General features: G+C 34.3%; 1 protein-coding gene across 1 annotated transcript; it reads left to right on the forward strand.

Annotated features, from left to right (window-relative positions):
- The first annotated feature begins 335 nt into the window (after positions 1–335).
- On the forward strand, positions 336–17037 carry prcp (prolylcarboxypeptidase (angiotensinase C)). The gene is made up of 9 exons (XM_051128634.1): positions 336–866; positions 6391–6531; positions 7243–7344; positions 7436–7617; positions 8108–8259; positions 9129–9301; positions 12465–12632; positions 13066–13253; positions 15530–17037. Exons 1-9 carry the CDS (start codon positions 714–716, stop codon positions 15732–15734), a joined length of 1464 nt encoding a protein of 487 aa, XP_050984591.1. The 5' UTR covers positions 336–713; the 3' UTR covers positions 15735–17037.
- The last annotated feature ends 4808 nt before the right edge of the window (positions 17038–21845 follow it).

Below are 21845 nucleotides of genomic sequence, written 5' to 3' on the forward strand. Positions count from 1 at the left end.
ATGACACTAACTATATTGTAGGAAATATGTAACACATTTCTATGCTGATTAAAACTGCCTACACACACAAACACAGAAATACAATTTATTGCATTTGGAGTTTTTTAGTGTTGTAAATAGGCATTATGTGTAGTATGTTTATCATCATAACTAATATATAGCCTAAGCCTATTTATATTTGTTAATAGATACTTTATTACATATACTATGTACATTTATGATTTTACTAAAAATAAATGACAGTATGGTCACTCCTTTAGTAAGCAATGAGGAATAACAAGAAACTACAAAACCCATGAGGCATTACGGTGATCACGTTTTTACAATACGGAAGCACGTTGTTTCGTTATATATAGTTAACAAAACAATCCGTTTATCGACAGAAACAATAGATATAATCCGTTTTGAGTGAGCACATGAGACAGACAAACACTTTTAATAACTATATGCACATGACGAACAGATTTAGGAAGCTTACTGCGTGATCATTTTCCAAAATGGTCTAAATTTTGAGAAATAAAAACTTAAAAGCAACGGTACTGTATATATTTTAAGGCTTTACATTGTATCTCTTTTGTTTTTAGTGTAGTTTTAAGAGTTTTGCGTCATGGAGCAACTACGAGTCATTTGACATCCTTCCTCGTTCCTCGTATGCAAATGATCCATCGCTTCATATTTTCACATGCACGGTGACTGGATTCACTCATTCAGCCATGAGACTGACCAACACTGCTCTGCTCTTCCTCCTCATCATCCTCAGCTGTAATGCACTGGCGCTTAAACCACAGCTCTTAGGCAGACACATAGTCCAAAAATATTCTCAGCACACATCTGTCTCGTACAAAACTTTCTATTTTGATCAACAGGTAAGTGGCTTAGTTATTTTATTGCTTTTTATGGCTGTTTGTTCTTGGCCATAAGGAATCTACAGTTAAATACATGTTAAGATATAAATTTGTTTATATTGATTAGAGATCACTGATAGTGTTTTTCATGGAATATACAGACTTTTTTAAATGTAATTTTCTGACAAGTGATATGCATTTAGTTCATGTCAGCTTTAACAAAGTAAAAACTAATTAAAATAATAAAACAAACAAATAAACAGAATAAAATATTGCATTTTAGACTGCAACAACAAAACAATATCCTTTTTGGCAAGTTGCAAACTTAAATGAAATGGATGAATGTGCATAAAATGGTATAAACAACAAGAATATTGATAACAGTTTTGTTATTATTATTATGATCTTTATTATTGTTTAGACTATTTTATTTTTTGCAAAGTCGTTTGTTATGTAAGCAGGAGCAAATTTATTTTCATCTGTTTTGTGGTGTGGCTTAAAACAGTTTCGCCTAAAATGCAACATGTTTCTCACTTGAACATGTATGACTGTAAAAAGTATTCAGGTAATATTTACTTTAGTACATTAAGATGCCCTGAATAGTGAAATTTATCAGTGCACTCAATAACTTAAAAAAGTACAAAAGATTAAATATCTGTAAAAAAAGAAAAATCTGTGCATAGACCGATTACCGTCTTTCTCTAGCCTTCATCTTGTTATCAGATTCTCATGTGACAGCAATTCATTTGTTATTAACAGGTTAGCTATTGTCATTCATCACAGTTGTGAACCATTGTCAGTCCAATCAACTTGTGTCAATCAAAAAGTCTTGTGATAGATCACATTGCCAGGCCTTATATTGCTACCCACAACAGTTTTATCTGGTTGTGGCTGCTCATTAACTTACAACTGGGCTTCCTTTACGGATTTCCTTTATTTAATGTGTCGATAATCTGTGCCGTTTTGCTCTGTATTGTGTCTGCAGGAAATTTCCTTTTCCTTGTGGCCCCCACAGAATAATAGCAGATCCTTTCGCCCTTTCTGGGCTTGGTCCTGTGTGCAGAGGCATATCATTTGATGCTGGCAGTTTGCCCATTTTTCACTTTATTGAACTGAAAGTGAAATCTTGAAAGTCCCTTCATTTTGTGTTTTGTGTGTGTCAGTTCCTAATGGTCTAACTTGCACTGACTGAAACACACAGTGACATTTTTGTTTTTTTTTAACAAATAATTATTAAAAGTGTGGTATGTAGCTGCCAGTTGTTTAATAATTTACTTCTCACAAACATTTAATCTTATTCTCACCCTAAAGAGTGGTTTAGCAATTAATCTTTTACATGCTGTCTGTGAGAAAAGCTGACACAGGAAAAGCCCTGCGTCTAGTTTTAGACAAAAACAATCCTGTTAGGCTGTACTCTGAGCTTAATTACGTCTTGACCTGGACACGCCAGAGTGAAGGCAATTGTTTCTCGATGTCTGTTCAACTCATCCTCTGAGCCGTCAGGAAGATTAGGGCCATTTCCTGGCTTTCTTGCTCCTCATTGTCTTGGTTTTGCCCTTGTCAGCACTTAGTAAGCCTTAAACGGTAGCCTTCAATCGTAACAGCGTAGACAAGGCTGTTAAAATGAGGACCTACAAAGAATATTAGAAGAAAGTGTACAGGAAATGTAACATGGGCCTAGGATTTTACATTCCCGCTGCGGTTCATTTCACATTCCCGCTCGAGTTGAGCTGTAGTCTGTCGTTTTTTAATTCTCTTTGTTGAGTGGTTGAACAGTTGTCGAGGGGATATCCTTTCAGCATCTGTTGCTGGCTGTGGATGGAGAAATGGAGAGCACTGTTTGACAAGCAACTGAGAGCAAAGCTGTTTTCAAATTCATTAGACAGTACAAAAAGCACTAATGTGTACAAAATAGTGTGTGTGATGAAATGAAAAAAAATTATATTTCAATTGCAGTCATATAGTTAGATCTGCATTCTAACATTCTATATAATGTAGTAAAAATGTGCACTCTCCAGATGCATTTTCAGAAAAAAAAGTAACATGCGATAATGTCAGCTTGCACATCAAAACAATTACTTAATTTTCATAGATGATACAGTTGAGGTCAAAATTTTACTTACACCTTGCTGATTCTGCGAAATGTTAATTATTTGACCAAAATAAGAGGGATCATACAAAGTGCATGTTATTTTTTATTTAGTACTGACCTGAAAAAGGTATTTCACATAAAAGACGTTTACATATAGTCTTCACATATATATTATGTGAAATATCTTATTCAGGTCAGTACTAACTAAAAAATAACATGCATTTTGTATGATCCTTCTTATTTTGGTAAAATAATTAACAATTTGCAGATTTTGCAAGGTGTATGTAAACTTTTGACCTCAACTGTACATAATACAAAATTAGATTTTTTACATTTATGATGAAAACATACAGTAAGTGTTGCTTGCTTGTACAAAACCTGCTACCTTGATGCTATATTTGGTTGCTAAGGGGTTTTGTGTGCTTTTTAGGGTGTTGCTATGTGGTTTCTAGGGTACTCTAAATTACTGTTAGGCAGTTGCTTACTTGCCCATTTTAAAAGAGACAGCAGAAGTCTATTGAAATCTTTCCTTCAGCACGTATCTATATCTGTCTATAAATATATTATAATATACAATCTATAATATGTTTAATACTTATAAAACTATAGTGTTTTTTTTTTTTTTTTTTTTGCCTAGCAGAGAAAAAATCCCTCATATCACATATGCCTTTTACTTTTGTGGTTAAAACAAAACAAAACAAAACCAAAAAAAAAAAAAAAAAAAAAACAAACAAACAAACAAAAAAAAAAATTTGCTTAAAAAAATAAAAGTGCTCCTGTCCTTAACAAGCCATATTTCATTCATGTCTGGCACCAACAGTGCATAAGTTATGGGCAGTAGGTTAATACTTAAACTTACTTAAGCGTTCACCACTGACAGTATGTGCCATTTTAATTTTATGATTTGTAATTGTGTTTTTGAATCTTTACATTTAACTGTAGTCTTTTTTTAATGATACATCTGCCTATAATCTAATATTAGTACCAAAAACTTAAATAAATTTGATCTTGGAGAGGTTTTGTACTCTTATAGAATTCAGATATCTGGAAAAGAAGATGTTCAACCTTCAGAAAATGCTATGTATATAGTACAACATTATATAATCAATATAAAGCATCATTCATTATTACTTCACTGAAAAATGAGAATTTGTCATGTCGTGACCTGTTGTGTCTTTTGAAACCCATATGACTTCCATTTTCTGTGGAAACCAAAAGAAGATGTTAGGGGGAATTTCCATGCTGTTCTTTTTCCCTACAGTGAATTTAAATTACATAAACCTGATAAATAGTGCAAGATTAACAATCATTTTCATGATGCCTTTACTATGTTTTGTAAGCCTGACAGCCCCTGATCATCATCCACTTTCATTGTAATGGAAAAAAGCAGCGTGAACGTTCTTGAAAACTTGGACCCTGGAGTCTTGCCTGCAGGAAGAGTCAAACATTAAAATATTCATTTACAGGTTGCTCAAACTCTGTAGATAGATTTTCGTGCTTGGGTTTTAAAAGTTGTTTTTACAGCTGGAAAATGTTCACAGCTTTACTGCAGATCAGGTTTTTCTTAAAAGAGACCATAAAAAGATTTTAGACATGATAAAGTAAGTTACAAAAAAAACCTATGCCACATACTTCCACATTTTCACATGGAAACAGGAAATAGATTGATGACTCTTATTCCTCGTTCCTTTTCTAACAACCAGGAGAGGGCGCTGCATTTCAGAACCAGTGTCTATAATATGACCCATCTAACCTCTGCTGCCAAAATCAGATTTTATTTTATATGTAACTTCACAAAAGAGTAATATATTGTATAACAAAAATTTGGTCATTAAGATTTTTTATAAAATGTAATAAAAATAAAATGTGTTTTATTTTATTTTATTTTATTTTATTTTATTTTATTTTATTTTATTTTATTTTATTTTATTTATTTTTAAAGAAAGTAATACTTTTATTCTGCAAGGATGCATTACATTGATAAAACGTGACAGCAAAGAATTTATAATGTTACAAAAGATTTCTATTCAAAAGAAAATCCTGAAAAAATGTATCATTTCCACAAAAATATTAGGCGGAAATATTTCTTGAGCTCCAGATCATATTAGAATCATTAAATAAAATTAAAATTAAAATTAAATGTGAAATATGTGAAAATGCTGATATTTACAATCCTGTTAGACTAATATTTAAAAATAAAATACATGTAAATTTTAATGTATTAAAGCATTATTAGAAAGTATGAATCACAAACATATGAATAATTTATCTATTATTATATTTACATTATTATCTATTCTAACAGGAAAATACATGTACTTTCATGATAAAATATTGTACAAATGATTTTTAAGTGAAAATGAAAAGAATAGGCTTATAAATTATGTAAAAAGGCCATTTTCTAGAGCTTGAGGCTTGAGATGTAACAGCTTACACATAAAATAACTCACTAAAGCATGTGAATATAGCTGACACTCTTTTGACCTGGAGCCAGGCTCTGACTGCTGTTGAATGAATGTAACTGTGAGCGCTCAGAGTCCTTTTGCTGTCACTGGCTCATAAAATTTCTGCCTCTTTTGTTGCCAACGGGAGGAGAAAGAGGGTATTTACAAAAAAACAAAACACTAGAGAGAACATTCTTTATTAAGTGTTGGGTGGGATTCAGAAGAGTGAGAACTGTTAGGGACTGCAGCATTGCAGCTCTGGGAACAAATTTTAACATTCTTTTTACTTCTTCCCTCAAACTTGGAGAATTTATGGAAATGTAGAAGACAGTGAACGGCCCCTGGACTGGTTGAATGGATATTACAATTCTGCTGAAACCGGAACTAATGTGGCATCCCTGACGCTGGCACTAGATTTTAATACAAATTGAGGCTAATTATCCCTCCATCCTGCTTCGAGGTTTTACGCTCAACAATACGAAATGGCTGAAGGCCAGAAGATTGAGGAGAACACCCAGGAATAAAGACTGTGTAGTATCAATACTGTACATTACGTGCAGACAGGGGTGTAACAGCATTTTAACTGCTTATGGTTAAAACAAAAATAGTTCACCCAAAAATTTTAATTGGCTGAAAATGTACTTTTAGGTAATCAAATACGTTTGTTTCTTCATCAGAACAGATGTTTAGCATTACATCAGTTGCTCACCAATGGATCCTCTGTGTTGAATTGGTGCAGTCAGAATGAGAGTCCAGACAGCTAATTATAAATATCACAAGTAATCCACAAATAATCCAGATTTGTGACCAAGTGATGTACATTAATGCTAAATTTCTCCCAGTGACATTAATTAAATCCATTTTAATGCAAAAATAAACAAATAAAAATATACTAATGACACGTATGTATACTTAGAAATATTTCATATATATTTGTGTATTTTAATTTTTTTTTTAACTAAATGCAGTTATTTTTGTGTGTCTTAATCAGATTTCTTTTTGATTACAGATTGACCATTTTGCCTTTTTGGAGAATGGCACATTTAAACAGAGGTACCTTCTTAATGACCAGCACTGGCACAAGGAAGGAGGCCCAATCCTGTTTTACACGGGCAATGAAGGAGACATCACATGGTTCTGTAACAACACTGTAAATATGCATTTTCTTAATATCTTCTGGCAGAAAAAAAAAAAAAAAAAAAAAACCTTCTATAGAGGTATAGAGATTTTGGAACTGACAAAACTACCACTTCTGATAATTAAATAAAAAAAGCAGAAAAAAACAGTCATTGTTTATGCAGCAAAGTGCAACTGCCGGTTTCTGGGAGTAAAAACTGCATTTATTTTCTGCATAAGGGAAACGTTTTTTTTTTATTATGTATGCTTTTGTTGAAGCCATCAGCTCGCATTATTTCAACTTATTTTTTTTAATAATGTTCAACAGTGGAATTACTTGTGGGAGCACTACATTATCAATGATTCTGTGGAGAAATTGCCAACAATCAGAGAACTGCAACAAACAAATCATGCAAAAATGCAGGGGAAAATGGATGGGAAAAATATTTATGAAGTCCGCTGTTATACATTTTATTCTGTTTGCTGCCACAGAAATATTGAACTTCACTTTTAATGGTTGATGATAATAATAAACACAGTGTCATTAGACAGTCAGTATCAGCATTGTGCACTTCCTAATTCTAGCATTGTGAAAAATACTAAATACAGAATACTGAAACAAAATTGAAATATTGCCATTCAGAAGGAAAATATCTTGTAAAAGTATAAAATTTAGTATAGAGTTAGTATGCCAACTCTTAGTCCGAATGGAAGCTCAATATTTCAACCTCTATTTTTTCCTAAGGGTTTTATGTGGGATGTAGCAGAAGACCTGGGAGCCTTGCTGGTTTTTGCAGAACATCGCTACTATGGAGAGTCCATGCCGTTCGGCGAGGAATCGTACAGTGTGAGTCAATACTGCTGCTCATGTCAAGAAACAAGTGTCATTTAGCTAACACCGTCCTTGACCTTTTGGGCTTGTTGTTCCTTTCCTCCAGAATGCAAAGTATCTGAACTACCTGACCTCAGAACAAGCTTTAGCTGACTTTGCAGTCCTCATCAAAGCTTTGAAAAAAACCCTGCCTGGGGCTCAGAAGAGTTCAGTCATCGCCATTGGTGGCTCCTATGGCGGGATGCTGGCAGCCTGGCTGAGGATGAAGTATCCCAGTGCAGTTGTAGGGTGAGTGTTTGCCATGTACATATATATACACTACTATTTAAAAGTTTGATGTGTTTATTCAGCAAGGATATGTTTAATTAATAAAAATGTGATCGTGAAGACTAATATTGTTACAAAAGATTTCTATTTTGAAAGATGCTATATATAAAAGATATATGAAGTTGACACTGAAAACGTTTAATAAGTGCATAAGGGTCACAGCTAGTGTAGTTTATATCTAAATGTGAAATATTAGTCTATTAAAAATTCATAAGTACAGCATACATATGCATACTTAATGGAGTATCGCCTAGAAAATTATTAATATCTTACATTTAGAGTGCCATGGGATTCTGGAATAGCAAAATGCTAAAATGTAGCGTGTAACCATGTGCTTAATTAAGTAAGGTGATGTCATTCAGCTGAGAAGTTCATGATTATGGGTTGATTTTTTTTTTTTTTCTACTGTGAAATGAAATGATCTGTGATTGTGACCTTCTGATGTTTTCAGTGCTCTTGCCGCGTCCGCTCCCATCTGGCAGTTCATTGTGCCATGTGGAGAGTTTTACAAAGTGGTCACCCAGGACTTCACCATCAGTGGGACCAACTGTAGCAACAACATCAGGAGGTCATGGGCAGCAATTGACAGGGTCACAGCAACAGGTTGGTGAATGTGATTGCTACGCTACTTTGCCCCTTGTTAAAAAAAAAAATATGATCATGTTATGCTTGTGTAGATAATATTGTTGACAGTGTGTTTTGAAGATGTGGTGATTACAGAAGACACAAATGAGTGATTATAATATATTCTGTATTACATTTAGGAAATATAATATGATTACTTTTGATCTAGTATCTATATTTCTGAAAATGAAAAAGTTTGAGATTTTGGGCATTTGGTTTTTCGTAAAGTGTTTTTTTCAGACTAGTGGAAAGAAAACATCCAAAGACGCTGTTAAGTGTTTCTTTTATAGCACTTTATCTATATCTGTCAATAGATTTCAATTGCAATACATATTTTTAAAGGCCGTTTTTTTTTAAATGATCTCCACTTCAGTAGAACTCACACACACCAAACATTACATTTGTATTCCTATCTATATCCTTACGGTTTTTACAGAGGGATTTGTTCATATATAATTTGCTTGATTATAAAAAACTTTTTATTCCCCCCAAAATTGTGAAAAAATATTGTTTTCTGTCTGTTCTAAGTATTTTCGGAATTATGGAGCGACAAAATTCCCTCTGTAAAAACTTTTGACTCTAATATGTCAAAAAAATTAAACAAGAATTTTGAATCTCTGTACTCTAATTATGTGTGTATCCTGATTTCTGTTTTTATTATTTTGATTAGCTGATTGTATAGTCCAGATTATCTGTACTACATTTTTAGCCAACACTGATTGTTGAAGGATTTTGTTCTAGCTCTTTTAAAGCCATGTTCAATTGTGACTCTTTATGGTTTTGTACCAACTCTCTTTTTGAAGCTTATGGGTTTTCCTGGACTCATTTGATCAGCTTTTCTTTTATAGGTGAAGGTCTGCAGTGGCTGTCTGAGGAGTTTGGACTGTGTAGTCCTTTAAAGACTCCAGACGACGTGTACGGCTTCAAGGCTTGGCTGCAGGAAACCTGGGTGAACTTAGCTATGGTGGATTATCCATATGAAGCCAACTTTCTTCAACCACTTCCAGCCTGGCCTGTTAAGGTACGATAAGTTCATTGCCAAGGCTTCCCTTACTGAACATACCATGGCACACACACTACAAGTTTATACTTTAAAAGCACTGTCGTGGGATGAAAGCGCCTGCCAGGTGCATAAGTGTAAAAATGTAATTTAAAATATATCATGTCGAAAAATGATTACCAAATTCATATACTACGGTACAGTATTTACATGATACATGTCCAAAAAAATGTTTTTACTATGGAATGTAATTATTTTTTATTGTTTCTTTAAATATTTCAGAACAAAATAACTGACTGTTTGCTAGGCCCTGCCCACATTTTATATAATTTTTACATAAATGGCATGGTTTTTAGGTATATTGTGTCTGTGAAGTGGTAAAAATGAAGAAAAAAATCGTACATGGCCTATAATGATGTATGACACCGTTACAAGAATATTGAATGATTAAAACACAACAAAAGTCATTAACAATAAAATTGTGCATTAGCAGTTGGATTTCACAGCTAGTCGGTATGAATCATTCTCACTCTATGATTTCCTCATTAATGCTGACTCACCTCTAATAATAAGCCAGTTGTTGTACCCATTTACATCAATATGCAAATAGCTTCATTCATATTTATAAAGGTTGTGTTTTCTTTCACCCTTAGAATTGAGCTTTTGTTCGATTTTGGTTAGAGGGTGGCGTGGACAGAAAACATGTTTATTGTCAGGACTCCTAAAGCATCCGTATTTTCATTCATTGAATCTATCTGAAAAAGCAAAGGAAAATAAATATGAAGAGCCGTTTGCATGACAGCAAAGCACTATAAGTCCTTCTCCTAAAGCTAGTGAGCTGCAAACCTAGAGAACATTTTAAAATTAATCTGAATTGTACAATAAATGTTGCTTTAATATCTGACATATTTCCGAGTGAAAGATGATAGTAAATCAGAAAAAAAAAAAAAATATTGTAAAAAGTTGACATTACATACAAGATGAAGCATGGCTGAAGACTAGCGCTAAAGCAATGCCTAAATAGCTATTTGTCGATTGATTAACATTAATAATAAATAAATTATAATAAAATAAATAAATAATAACAAAAAACAGACTAATCTTTTATTTCACTGCTGAACAGTATATGTACAAACAGTTGCAAGTTACAGTGAAAACTGAACTATTTCATACATAATATTTGTGTGTGCTGTGCATTTTTCTCTGATGTCTGTTTATAAGAACATTGCGTCTTTTGCTTGGCAGAAATTAGTCATAAGTTGCATCTCATGTGTGATGTATTGCTGAAATAAAATTGTTTTTAGCTATGAATTTTATTTGTTTCGCATTTAGATCTATACACCACACACAAGTGGCTTGTCACAAAGACAAAACTAGACCACTTCCATTGTAATCAGCAAAGCTGTCTATGCTCGTCATGTCTGGTATAGACATTGTGTTAGGTAGTGGCTGGCTGGCAGACAGGGTAGACAGTAGACATCAAGGCAACTCAGTAAGTTTGGGAACAGAGATAGACTTGGTGGTGTGAATTTAAATCACAAAAGCTGTTATTTTTGAGGAAATTAATTAATCATTTTGTTATTTTATTTAGGTACATTATCTTATAGTAGCTTATTTCTAACACATGAATATGCAGACTTTGTAGACTTTCCAAAAGCTCAGATGGTTTACTCTTGAGTAGTTTTCTTCCCCCCCCCTCAAATCTGATAATGTATGCAACCCCTATGGGTGGTTAAAGCAGTTTAGGCAGCGGGTGCAAAGAGGAGGCTTTTTAATGACAAAGCTAATGTGATTATGTGAGTGACTGAGAGAAGGGGGTATTGAAGGCTTAGGAGTGGGAAATCTGTTGCTGGAGATGAATGTGTAAGACTAATCCCATCTGAAAAGTAGAGAGAAGGTGCTTTGGACAGCCTCTGCTGGTTTTGTCATAGTATAAATCTCTGCTCGGACATGCGTGTAGCTTATCTCGCGCACAGACCACCATCTCGGAAGAAAAGGTTAGCAACAACCTTCTCAAACCCACTCAAAGTCAAACATGACAGGTATCGTCCCTTTAAGGGTGATGTGTGTTAATGTGTAATGTGTTGCAATGTTAAAATAAATCGATAAGTATTCCCGTTTAATATGAGATAACCATTAGTAAAATTGCGGTCACATTTACGTTGCACGGCGAAGTCATTCCAATAAGAATCTGTGTGATTGGGAGTTTTAAATGAGGGTGGAACATTTCTCCACATAGATTTTGTAAATGATTCATGTTGTTCACATTTACCAGTGAAAAGCTTATTCTACACTGTTGAGAAAGGACAACATTGTCCGTGAAGTTTCCACAACTCAAGTCATTCATAAACACTGTAGAACGTATTGGTATGCTAGAAGTGCAAAATTTCAAACTTGATCTTGGTAACAGCAACTTCACCAAGCAACATCACTAAGACCAGAACGATTAGCAAACATGGTTACCATTTGTGATGACAGACAAGTCTCAATGAAATGGAAGTAGCGACAGATCTTTTCTTCCATGTTGGAGTGAACACCTGAGTGTAAAGTATTATTAAAAAAAGAAGACAAAATGTAGGCCGGGGACTTCGTTCTATCCATTGTTGTTTGATAGGATTTTGAAGTGTTGGCTTTGCACTCAAGAATTTCGATTGTGGAGGGATGGGTTTAAAGCAGACAATTTTCTGTAATGTGTTTGCAGATTAGATACATCTTTTTTTATTTCATGCCAACATTAATTCTCTCCATTGTAGCTATACTGGCAATGCAACAAACATTTGCATTATCACATGACTGAAGTCCAGTCCTATTTATGTGGAGCCATTTTCCATAGATAACCGCATAGCTTGATATGTTTGTCAAGGTTTCTTTGTCTTTGAAACGTTCTTTCTTTGTTCCAGCTTGACTGTGATAAATTCAACTCCAGCAGAATTCCATTCCACTCAATTTCACATGCAAATCAGATGATTCTACAAAAAAAGCCGCATGGGGGATTTTCACAGCAAAATTGTTGTAAAAGAACTGGAACATATGGAACATCTTCATGCAGATAAAGCTTTGCTTGTTGCGGATCAAAATAGTAATTTGTGTCTTTGTTATGCAATAAAGCAGAACCGTTGTCATCTCTCTGAACATAAAGCCAGCTGTTTGCTCTGTGATTTACATGTGTTTTTCTGATTCTCAGGTGGTCTGTAAAAACCTTGATTTTAATACCGGCGTATCAGACAAACAGCTGTTGAAAGGTATCTTTAAAGCTGTAAGAGTGTACTACAATTACACAGGACAGGCTGTCTGTCTCAACACTTCACAAACCGCTACTGGGAATCTAGGCTTGCTTGGTTGGTTCTATCAGGTAAAATATTAAAATGTTTGAAAAATTTAACTCCCGTTTATGACGTCACGTTTATTAATATAGGTCATTGCTTTCTGTTTTATTTTGATGCACATGTTGTTGAAGAATTAAGATGCTGTTCTTTTCCATACATAGAAATGAAAGCAGTTGACCTCAAAAAATAACGAAAAGCACTATGAACTTTTTTACACTGTATTCCAAAGAAGTCAAATGATAGGCATGACTTAAGAATAGACCAAAATTGAAGTTGTTATTCACAGAAAAATGCTTGAAAATCTTAGGTCTGTAGGTCACATTTAGTCTGTTTTTCTCACAAAGCTATTTTAGGATGACTTTATGATAACTTTGTAGTGTTTTTATGTCATTTTCTGAATGATGAATGATGATATTAACATCATGTTGCACATCCTTTGATGTGGTGTAATATTTGCAGAGCTGTACAGAGATGGTAATGCCAATGTGTACAGACGGCGTCGTTGACATGTTTGAGCCACAGCCATGGAACTTCCAGGCTTTCTCCGACGAGTGCTACAACCAGTTTGGAGTGCGGCCACGGGAAGACTGGGCAGAAATTGTATACGGTGGAAGAAACATAAATGCTCACAGCAACATCATCTTCAGGTATGACCTCATGTTTTTGTATAATATCAATCACTGTCTTATTTTTTTCACTTTATACCATAATTAAAATAAATTGGTATGATGAGATATTCAGTTTGTGGTTTAGACATGTTCTGTTCCAGAAGCCTTGCTGTTTCTTCTAAGGCAACAAAATGAATCTCATGAACACTTGATTTTAGTGTTGTCACGATACCAAAATTTTGACTTCGATACGATACCTGACTAAAATATCACAATAATACTACTGAACCGATACTACTGAACTACGAAATAACTACGAAATAAACATAGAACAACGGGAAAAGTAATTGAATAATAGATCATCCAAAGGGAGTTGTTTTATCTATTAAAACAAAGCATTTTATCCCCCCTTTAAAATTTTTTTAAATAAAATAATAATCACATGCCAGTGCCACTACACAGGATTATGGTGAACAACTACCGAGCCTGCAGGTATGTAGAGATCTTTGTTATATAGGTAAGTTAGCTTAAAGGATAAAGCCAAATCTTATTTCATGATATAGTAATTTTTCACAAGAACAATTTAGATCATGACATAGTCATTTTTTGTTATTTTATCTTCGTTGTTAATAATAAGAATGTAGATGCAAGTAACAAACTAAAGGACAACTACAATAAAACAAAGACACAAATGAAATAAAGAGGGCCCTATGAAATCTGTTTTATTTTTTCCTAAATTCCATTTTAATTTTTCTAGACTCTATTTAAAAAAAAATATTTATCAAAAACATGTCTAATTAATTGGAATCATGAAACTTGTGAAATTTAACAGCTATTAATTAAAAGTTTAACAAAAATATGTTTTTAAGGCCCTATGAAATACATTTTATTATTTTTTCAAATTCAGTTTTGGTTTTGAATCTCTGTTTTCCATTCATTTTCTGGATTCTATTTTAATTGTTTCATTACATTTTAATAATCAAAAGCATGTCTAATGAATTTATAAATGATAAGTAGATTTGATAAATAATTAATTTATTATAGGCTATTTCTTTCTCTTTTTTCACAAATGTGTGTGTATTTACAATTTTCTGGTAAATAAATTTTGGTAAATATTTATTTTCTGGTAAATACTCCTTAAACATTGTTTTAATAGTATTTTTGTTAGTAGTAGTAGTACTATCTTTACATAAAGTAATATATTAATATATCTCTGACTGTCCAAGTTAAACCAAACTTTTTTGACGGGTTGCTGTGAAGACCTTGAGGGTCTTCAATATATGACGATAGTTTTCCGCAAAAGAAACAAGAAACGGTAAAATGCTCATGAAGTGACTCTCAGAGCATTTCTAGAAATTACATTCAGTTCATGTGTTCATGTACTCACATATTGAGGCAGCAGAGGCTGAAAGCACCACGAGAGTCACGCTTATGTGTGTAGTAAACAAAACTGCGCCATTCACTCGCAGAAATACGGCTCTTATTAAAACGCATTCTTAAAGTACCAGTACTAGTACAATGCAGAATCGTACCGGTTTTAAAAGCAGTGTATCGCAATACTTTTTAAGTACCAGTATATCGGGCAACACTACCTAATTTGAAACACACTGATTCCAACAGAGTTTAATGTTAGCATGTTGCTAAACTAATAGTGCAATAGTCCACATAATAGTTCACAACAAAACCTGCCAAATTGCTCCTTAAAAGTAGCCCAAAACTAGCTCAATCGTGTTTCGAGGGGGCTCCCCTGTTAAAAATCTTATTCTGGGGGATAAAATACACATTTCTTTTCAGGGTTCCCCTGGTAAATTCGTATTTCAGGGGCTAAATATGACATTATTAGAGTTGCTTCAACCTGCGGACATCAAAAACAACCCGTGGCAACAGTGGTAAAGTAGCCCAATTCCACGGGAAAACTGCAGACTTGGCAACACTGACATAAAAATACACAACACAGACTAACTTTTTCTTATTGATCCTTACTAATATTGAATCAGATTGGAGTTTTATTTTTAGCCTATAGTCATTCATCTTTACTTAATCTTTTCAGTGATCTTATAGCAGGGCCTGGTATGGCCTTCTTAACAAAGCATAGCCTACATCTGGGCATCACAAGGTAGAAAGTTTGGAGCAAGCTTCTTGTTGGGGGTCTATAAATGCCAGCTTAGAAGGCTTTCTAAGTAAGCAGCTCACTGGGTTTTGGAACAGAACTAACAGAACTTTTTATACAACAATTGAAGCATTTCATATATATGTTCTGTTGGGGTACATATTTGGTGATACTATGAGACCTAAAGGTGTGTTGTCTTTTTCAGTAATGGAAATCTGGATCCATGGATGAGCGGTGGAGTGACCAAGAGTCTGTCAGAATCTCTGGTTGCCATTATGATCGATGGAGGTGCTCACCATCTCGATCTGCGCTACAACAGCGAGTATGACCCAGAGTCAGTTCTCAATGCACGGGCACTAGAAGTAAGCTATTTAAAGCAGTGGATCAAACAGGCAGCAACTACACAATAATATGGAATCAAGATCATTGAAAATGAAACAAGGATGTTAAGAAACATGAACCATTTCTGCTTGCTATGTGCCAAAGTTAGTGGTCTCTTCCTTGGTACTTTTATTAGGGCGTGGATGCTAAGTTCTTTATGGGGTTGTGGTTGATCTTGTGGTCTTCAGATTTTTTTTGTGTGTGTTAGTACAAACCAAGAATGTTCAGTACGTTTTTAAGAAAATTGAGGAACTGAAAGTGTCAGAAAACACCAAATGCAAAACCACTCAGGGGAAGTGTCCTTTGCCAAAGTCTTGAAGTTGAATTGAAGCAATACTTATCATAAATATTCACAGTCAGCTATGGTTTTTAACTAAAGTATACTACATTTCAAAGGGATGGTTCACCAGAAATTAAAATGCAACTTCCTTGGAACTCAAAAGGAACATTTTTCTAGAAAAAAAAAAAAAGGTCATGTGACTTGTGTACCAAATTTAAAGTTCAGCATTTTTCAAATGTTATGTGTTGTGATTGGTTACTAGACATGCAAGTACCAAACATACAATTTGAAAACTACGATAAAGGGGATTATTTCTGTTTTGATATGTTTTCTCACAAAGTTATAGTAAATACAATAATTGGAATATAGTAGGGCTGGCAAACGATTAATCATAATTAATCGCATAAAATTGTCATAGTTTTTAACAATATTTATTATCATTTTTATAGAATTTATATTATATATAAATGAAAATAACTTGTACATAGATACCATATTTCTCTTAAATATATACATGAATGTGATTGTATTTATATATAGATAATAATTACACATAGTACACACACATATATTAGGCAAACTCAAACTTTTATTTTGTATGCGATTAATCGTTTGCCAGCCCTAGAATATAGTCATGTAGACAATGTTTATGCTGGTTTTATGTTTCTTTTTTGTTCTTTTTGGATGTAACTGCATGCCTCTGTTGCATAGAAAATAACAATATTAACATTCTTCATTCTCGTTTGGTGTTCCAAATTGAGAGTGTCAGTAGATGAAACAACTTCAAGCTTTTGGTCATAAACCATTCCTTTTGTTCAATTGCAACATATTGGACATATTGGAACTCAAACAGTTTATAAGTCACTGAAATTAGCTGGATCTAATATCAGTGATTAGTGTTCCTTTTGTACATATTCGCCACAAGTCTTCTGTTTTCTGAACGAACTGTGTACACTCCTGGTTGTAGTAGTGTTGTTTTCTTAATTTTGCACTATTTTTTAATGGAAATAATGATGCATGAACATGAATAACAATAAATGCAGATGAATGGATGTAACTGTACACGTCCCATTTCCTCTTACTCCTCAATTGCTGCTCCAGTGTGATTTAATGAAAACCTAAAGACAGACAACGAGCAATAAAGTAGCTAGCGGGAGGCATGTGGTGTAAAACACAGAGATTGTGCCCCATGCGGGGACCTGCAGGACTCCACCAGACCTGCATTCACTTACTGGCAGCTCCTGCTTCTCCAAATTGCGGTACGCAGACATCATCTGCTCTGTGCTGAGCTGCCTCCTGCTAATATTATTATTAATATCACAGCCAGAGTGCAGAGCAGGTTGTTTTGTGGGGTTGGGGAAGGTCATGAGGAGGAATAGATGAGTGTGAGGTGATGGATGATGATTTTCACTTTGTTATTCCCTTAAATATATGAACAGTTCAATGTTTGTGTTCATTTCCTGTATTCTGGTTATTTTCCACATAGTCTGAAAGTATCTTTAAAGGTAAAGTGTGCTATTTCTGTGCCGCTAGGGTCACTGAAACAGAATTAGCAAAAAACAATATTTGTTTTCAAACATATTTCTCAAAAACTTATATCTGCCATTCATCAGATACATAGATATCCCTGCCCCAAACTTAAGCCATTGCTATAATCTAGTCAGGAGGCCACATTATGCTGAATTAAGAGAGCAACATTGTCCACCCCATGTTTAGATGGGTATTTTAATATGTGATGTGATACAACCAACTCTATTGTGTTGCAAATCTAAGTGAAATTACTTCTCAAACAATAAAAAAAAAAAAAATTGGGGCAGGACTTGATTTTGCCCAACAGAATTGAGTAGATATAATTTATTTGCTGTGTTGAAAACCAAGATGGACGCATCCATTGTTAGCAGTTCCAGTCAATTAAAAACACATAGAAAGCGGTATTTTGCATAGTATTATGTCCACAACTAGAGGTTGGACAGTACCGTGTGCATCACTGAGTTTAGTGAGATGCAGACAAAAATAAGTGCTAATAAACAGTATATTACAACAGTTTCTCTTATTTTGATGCACTAAGTAGCCATATTGGATTCTGAAGTTGGAGATGTTGTGATTCCTCTGATCTTCCAAGTTGGAACTCCAACTTGGAAGGGTGTTCCAGTTAAAAGTTCCTACTGGGAACTCGTAATTTCCAACTTCCGATTGCAAATGGAACAAACCATTATTGTCCAGCCCTTGCATTGTCATCAAGAGATGTGGTTGCAAGGAGATGTTAATGTTTTTGATTGAAGATTATGAGGGTATATGAATTATAATAAATTCATTCATAATAAATACTAAATATTTGGCAATTTCATGGTGACTTTAAAGAAGTGCTGTAGAGGTGCAGATACACTTGCACTCAGTACTCTAAAGTATTAATGTTTCTGACATTATGTCAATTCATGTCAAAGTAAGCAGAGCTCAAGAACACACCCACCTACTTTGTAAACATCATGGACTAATGATAATTTGAAGGTGTTTACCAGTCAGTGCAAAATTTATGCTGGGAAGCTGTGTCGAACCACAAAAATCATACTTTTGGACTGATTTTCTTTGAAATGATAGTGAAACCAGTTTGTTCTTCAATTTCTCTGGGTTTGGTTTCATTGCAACACTGTGAAAAGCAGTGTGTTGAGTCAGCTTAAGTCAAGTCAAGTCAAGTCACCTTTATTTATATGCCGCTTTTAACAATACAGAATTGTGACAAAGCCGATGGCCGTCTACGTGACAAGGTCTTCACTGGGGATCTGTCTCTGGGGCTCATCTAGTTGACGTGGTCTCCGCTGACATTCAGGGCTGTAGAGGTCGTCTCTAGGTGTCGATCCAACATCTAGGCTGGGTACGGACTGGACCTGGGGGACAGCAGTGACCATCTGATCTGGATACAGACTGGATCTGGTGGTTAAGGTGACCTCGGAATATGAAAGAAACAGACTAATATTATCGCAGATGCCATTCTTTTTATGATGCACTGAGTACATCTGGTGTTATGGTAAGTGTTCTCGGTTCTGGCTGACCTAAATTAATGCAGCCTAACAATCCTTTAAAGGATTTGAATTTTAGAAATGTGTTAATGTGTTACGTGTAAGCCAGGTTAAAGAGATGGGTCTTTAATCTAGATTTAAACTGACAGAGTGTGTCTGCATACCGAACAGTGTTAGGTAGATTGTTCCAGAGTTTGGGCGCTAAATAAGAAAATGATCTGCCGCCCGCAGTTGACCTAAAATAATTTGTTACACGGCTGCCTTAAAATTTTAAGTTCTGTCAACTCAAAGAAGTTTAGTCAACTTGAAATGTTAAGCTGTACTAAGTGACAACGTAGATATTTGAGTTGATTCAACTTACAACTGGTAACAAGCCCAGCTTTTAAGTTTTACAAACCAATTTTTTTAGTCAACACAAATATCTAAGTTGTCACTTAGTACAACTTAACATTTCAAGTTGACTAAACTTATTTGAGTTGACTGAACTTAAAATTTTAAGGCAGCAGGGTATTGTGTTTTTTTTTTTTTTTTTTTTTTTTTTTTTTTTTTTTTTTTTTTACAGTGAATGGTCAAAGATGCCCATATATAGCACAAGTTTACATAAACCAGTGGTTGAAACATAACTGATAAAATGTTAAAACATGTCCTGCTTTAATAACACCAATCTCAGTGTTGCCACAATGGGCAATAAAGTAGGGATAATAAAGGGATATTAAAGGGATAATAGGTGTTTTAAGTCAATTTTTTCTTTTAGGTTAACTACTGTGAAGCCAGAACAACAGTTTAAAGAGAATCTCACTGAGCAAGTTAGTGAAACTGTGTTTATCCAACTTGATTAAATATGTGACCCTGGACCACAAAACCAGCCGTAACCAACAATACATTGTATGGGTCAAAATTATTTAATTTTCTTTTATGCCAAAAATAATTAGGATAAATTAGGATAAAATAATTAGAAAAATCATTTTCCATGAAGATTTTTTTGTAAATTTTCTATTGTAAATATATCAAAACCTAATTTTTGATTAGTAATATGCATTTTTTTGCACCCTCAGATTCCATATTTTCAAATTGTTGTATTTCGGACAAATATTGTCCTATTCTAACAAACCGTGGAAATCTTATTTGTTCAGCTTTCAGATGTATAAATCCCAGTTTCAAAAAATTGACCCCATGACTGGTTTTGGTGGTCCAGTGTCACATATATTTATAGCTAGCTACCTGAATAATAACATATCTAATTTAATGTGCACAAGGACACACTATTGCCTCTTGTAAAGTGAAAAGTGTTGCACGATAACTGGATACATTGCTAGAAATGGGACATTTCAACTAAATTTTCCCACCTCTGGAGTTGTTTGGAAAGCTACAGGAGTATCTGAGCTTGTAACACACTGGCCATGTACTTGCATAGAGTCTCAGTCTCAGTAAAATGCTTGTATGGATGACAATTACTACATTTGGACAATTACAAGATTTCTCAGAGTTGTAGAGGAGTGCAACAAAATCTTTCCAGTTTCCATTCTGAATAACTTCGGGTTACTTCCAACATACAAATTCAGGCAAACATCAAGGGTAATTAGTGGGGGCTTTCAACACTATTGAACTTTTCTCAGGACCATGTTGTTGGCATTAATTTAACATCCTTTCTTCTCACCTGACAGTTTCATCAATCAAATATGCTACTAGTATTTCGCTGAGAGTCTTTAGTGCTGCATGTGTTGATGGTTACACTGGGACCACACACCAATGGGAAAAGATGTGTGTGTGTGTGTGTAACCCATTGCCGTTCCGGAGAGCATGGAAAGGGTGTCTGGGGGGCAGGGAGTCCAGGGAAAACGGGGTTAAAAAAAGCGTGGGTGCTGAGTTTGTAAATTCCCTGGGTGGAGGGCGGGGTGCGCTGTGTGTAACGATAACCAAACAATACTCACTTTCAATGGTCCGTTTGCTTAAGCAGCTTTCCATGGACGTGAATCGAAAGCGGAAAGATGAATGTTGTTCCCTCGGTCGTCTCATTTGTTCTTCCCCCTGCTGAGTTTGTTCAACTTAGTTTGACCTTGTTGACTGCTTTTTCTTCTTTATAATTTGTTTTCCACAAGTGTTTTCTTCTGGAAATTTCAATTTCTACTTATACAAGGACCAAGTCATCTTATGCTCTAGGCAAATAAGTATTTGGGGACAATGACAAAATGTTCAAGATGATAAAAAGAAAAACTATTTATCTCATTTAAGTTAAATGCTAAGTTCAGTGTAATATGTTTTACCTTGGGGGGATGTTGATATCAGTTAAGCAAAACCTTTACTTTAATGATGTTAAAAATGTAAGTTTGTGTAACCATCAAGAAAATATGGATTATATTTCCCCTATATCTTAATTACTTATATGTACACACCTTAAATTGATATTTCGTCAGAAAATATAACATTCTGTCATTATTTCTCACCCTTGTGTCATTCAGTAACAGTGACCATGGGCTTTCAATCTCTAAAAAATGACAAAAAAGGCACAATAAATAATCCAAAAATGTAGTCCACTGAACTGGTATGTTTTATTAAAGCTGTACAATAGCTTTATGAAAAAAGTAAACTAGTATGAATATTTATGTATTATATAGTAGTATATATATTATTTACTGCATCTGAATTTACACACCGAGATACAAACAAACCTCTTTTATTATTTCAAATGCAAAAATAAAGTGTTTAGTGGATTTAAAAACTTTTTAATATACTTTAACCGGTCAGTAAACCTTGCACTTTGTGTTTAGGAATCCCCTTGGCCTCTTTTCTTTAATGTCACGCAATTCTTTCTTCTTTTTTTTTTTGGTGTCAGTATTCTACTC

Source organism: Labeo rohita, chromosome 15, assembly GCF_022985175.1.
Source record: "Labeo rohita strain BAU-BD-2019 chromosome 15, IGBB_LRoh.1.0, whole genome shotgun sequence".
NCBI classification, from domain to species: domain Eukaryota; kingdom Metazoa; phylum Chordata; class Actinopteri; order Cypriniformes; family Cyprinidae; genus Labeo; species Labeo rohita.

Coding starts and splice junctions, on each gene's coding strand:
- prcp (XM_051128634.1), top strand. CDS start 714: ATGAGACTGACCAACACTGCTCTGCTCTTCCTCCTCATCATCCTCAGC. Junction 8,260..9,128: donor TGACAGGGTCACAGCAACAG/GTTGGTGAATGT, acceptor TTTCTTTTATAG/GTGAAGGTCTGCAGTGGCTG. Junction 13,254..15,529: donor CACAGCAACATCATCTTCAG/GTATGACCTCAT, acceptor TGTCTTTTTCAG/TAATGGAAATCTGGATCCAT.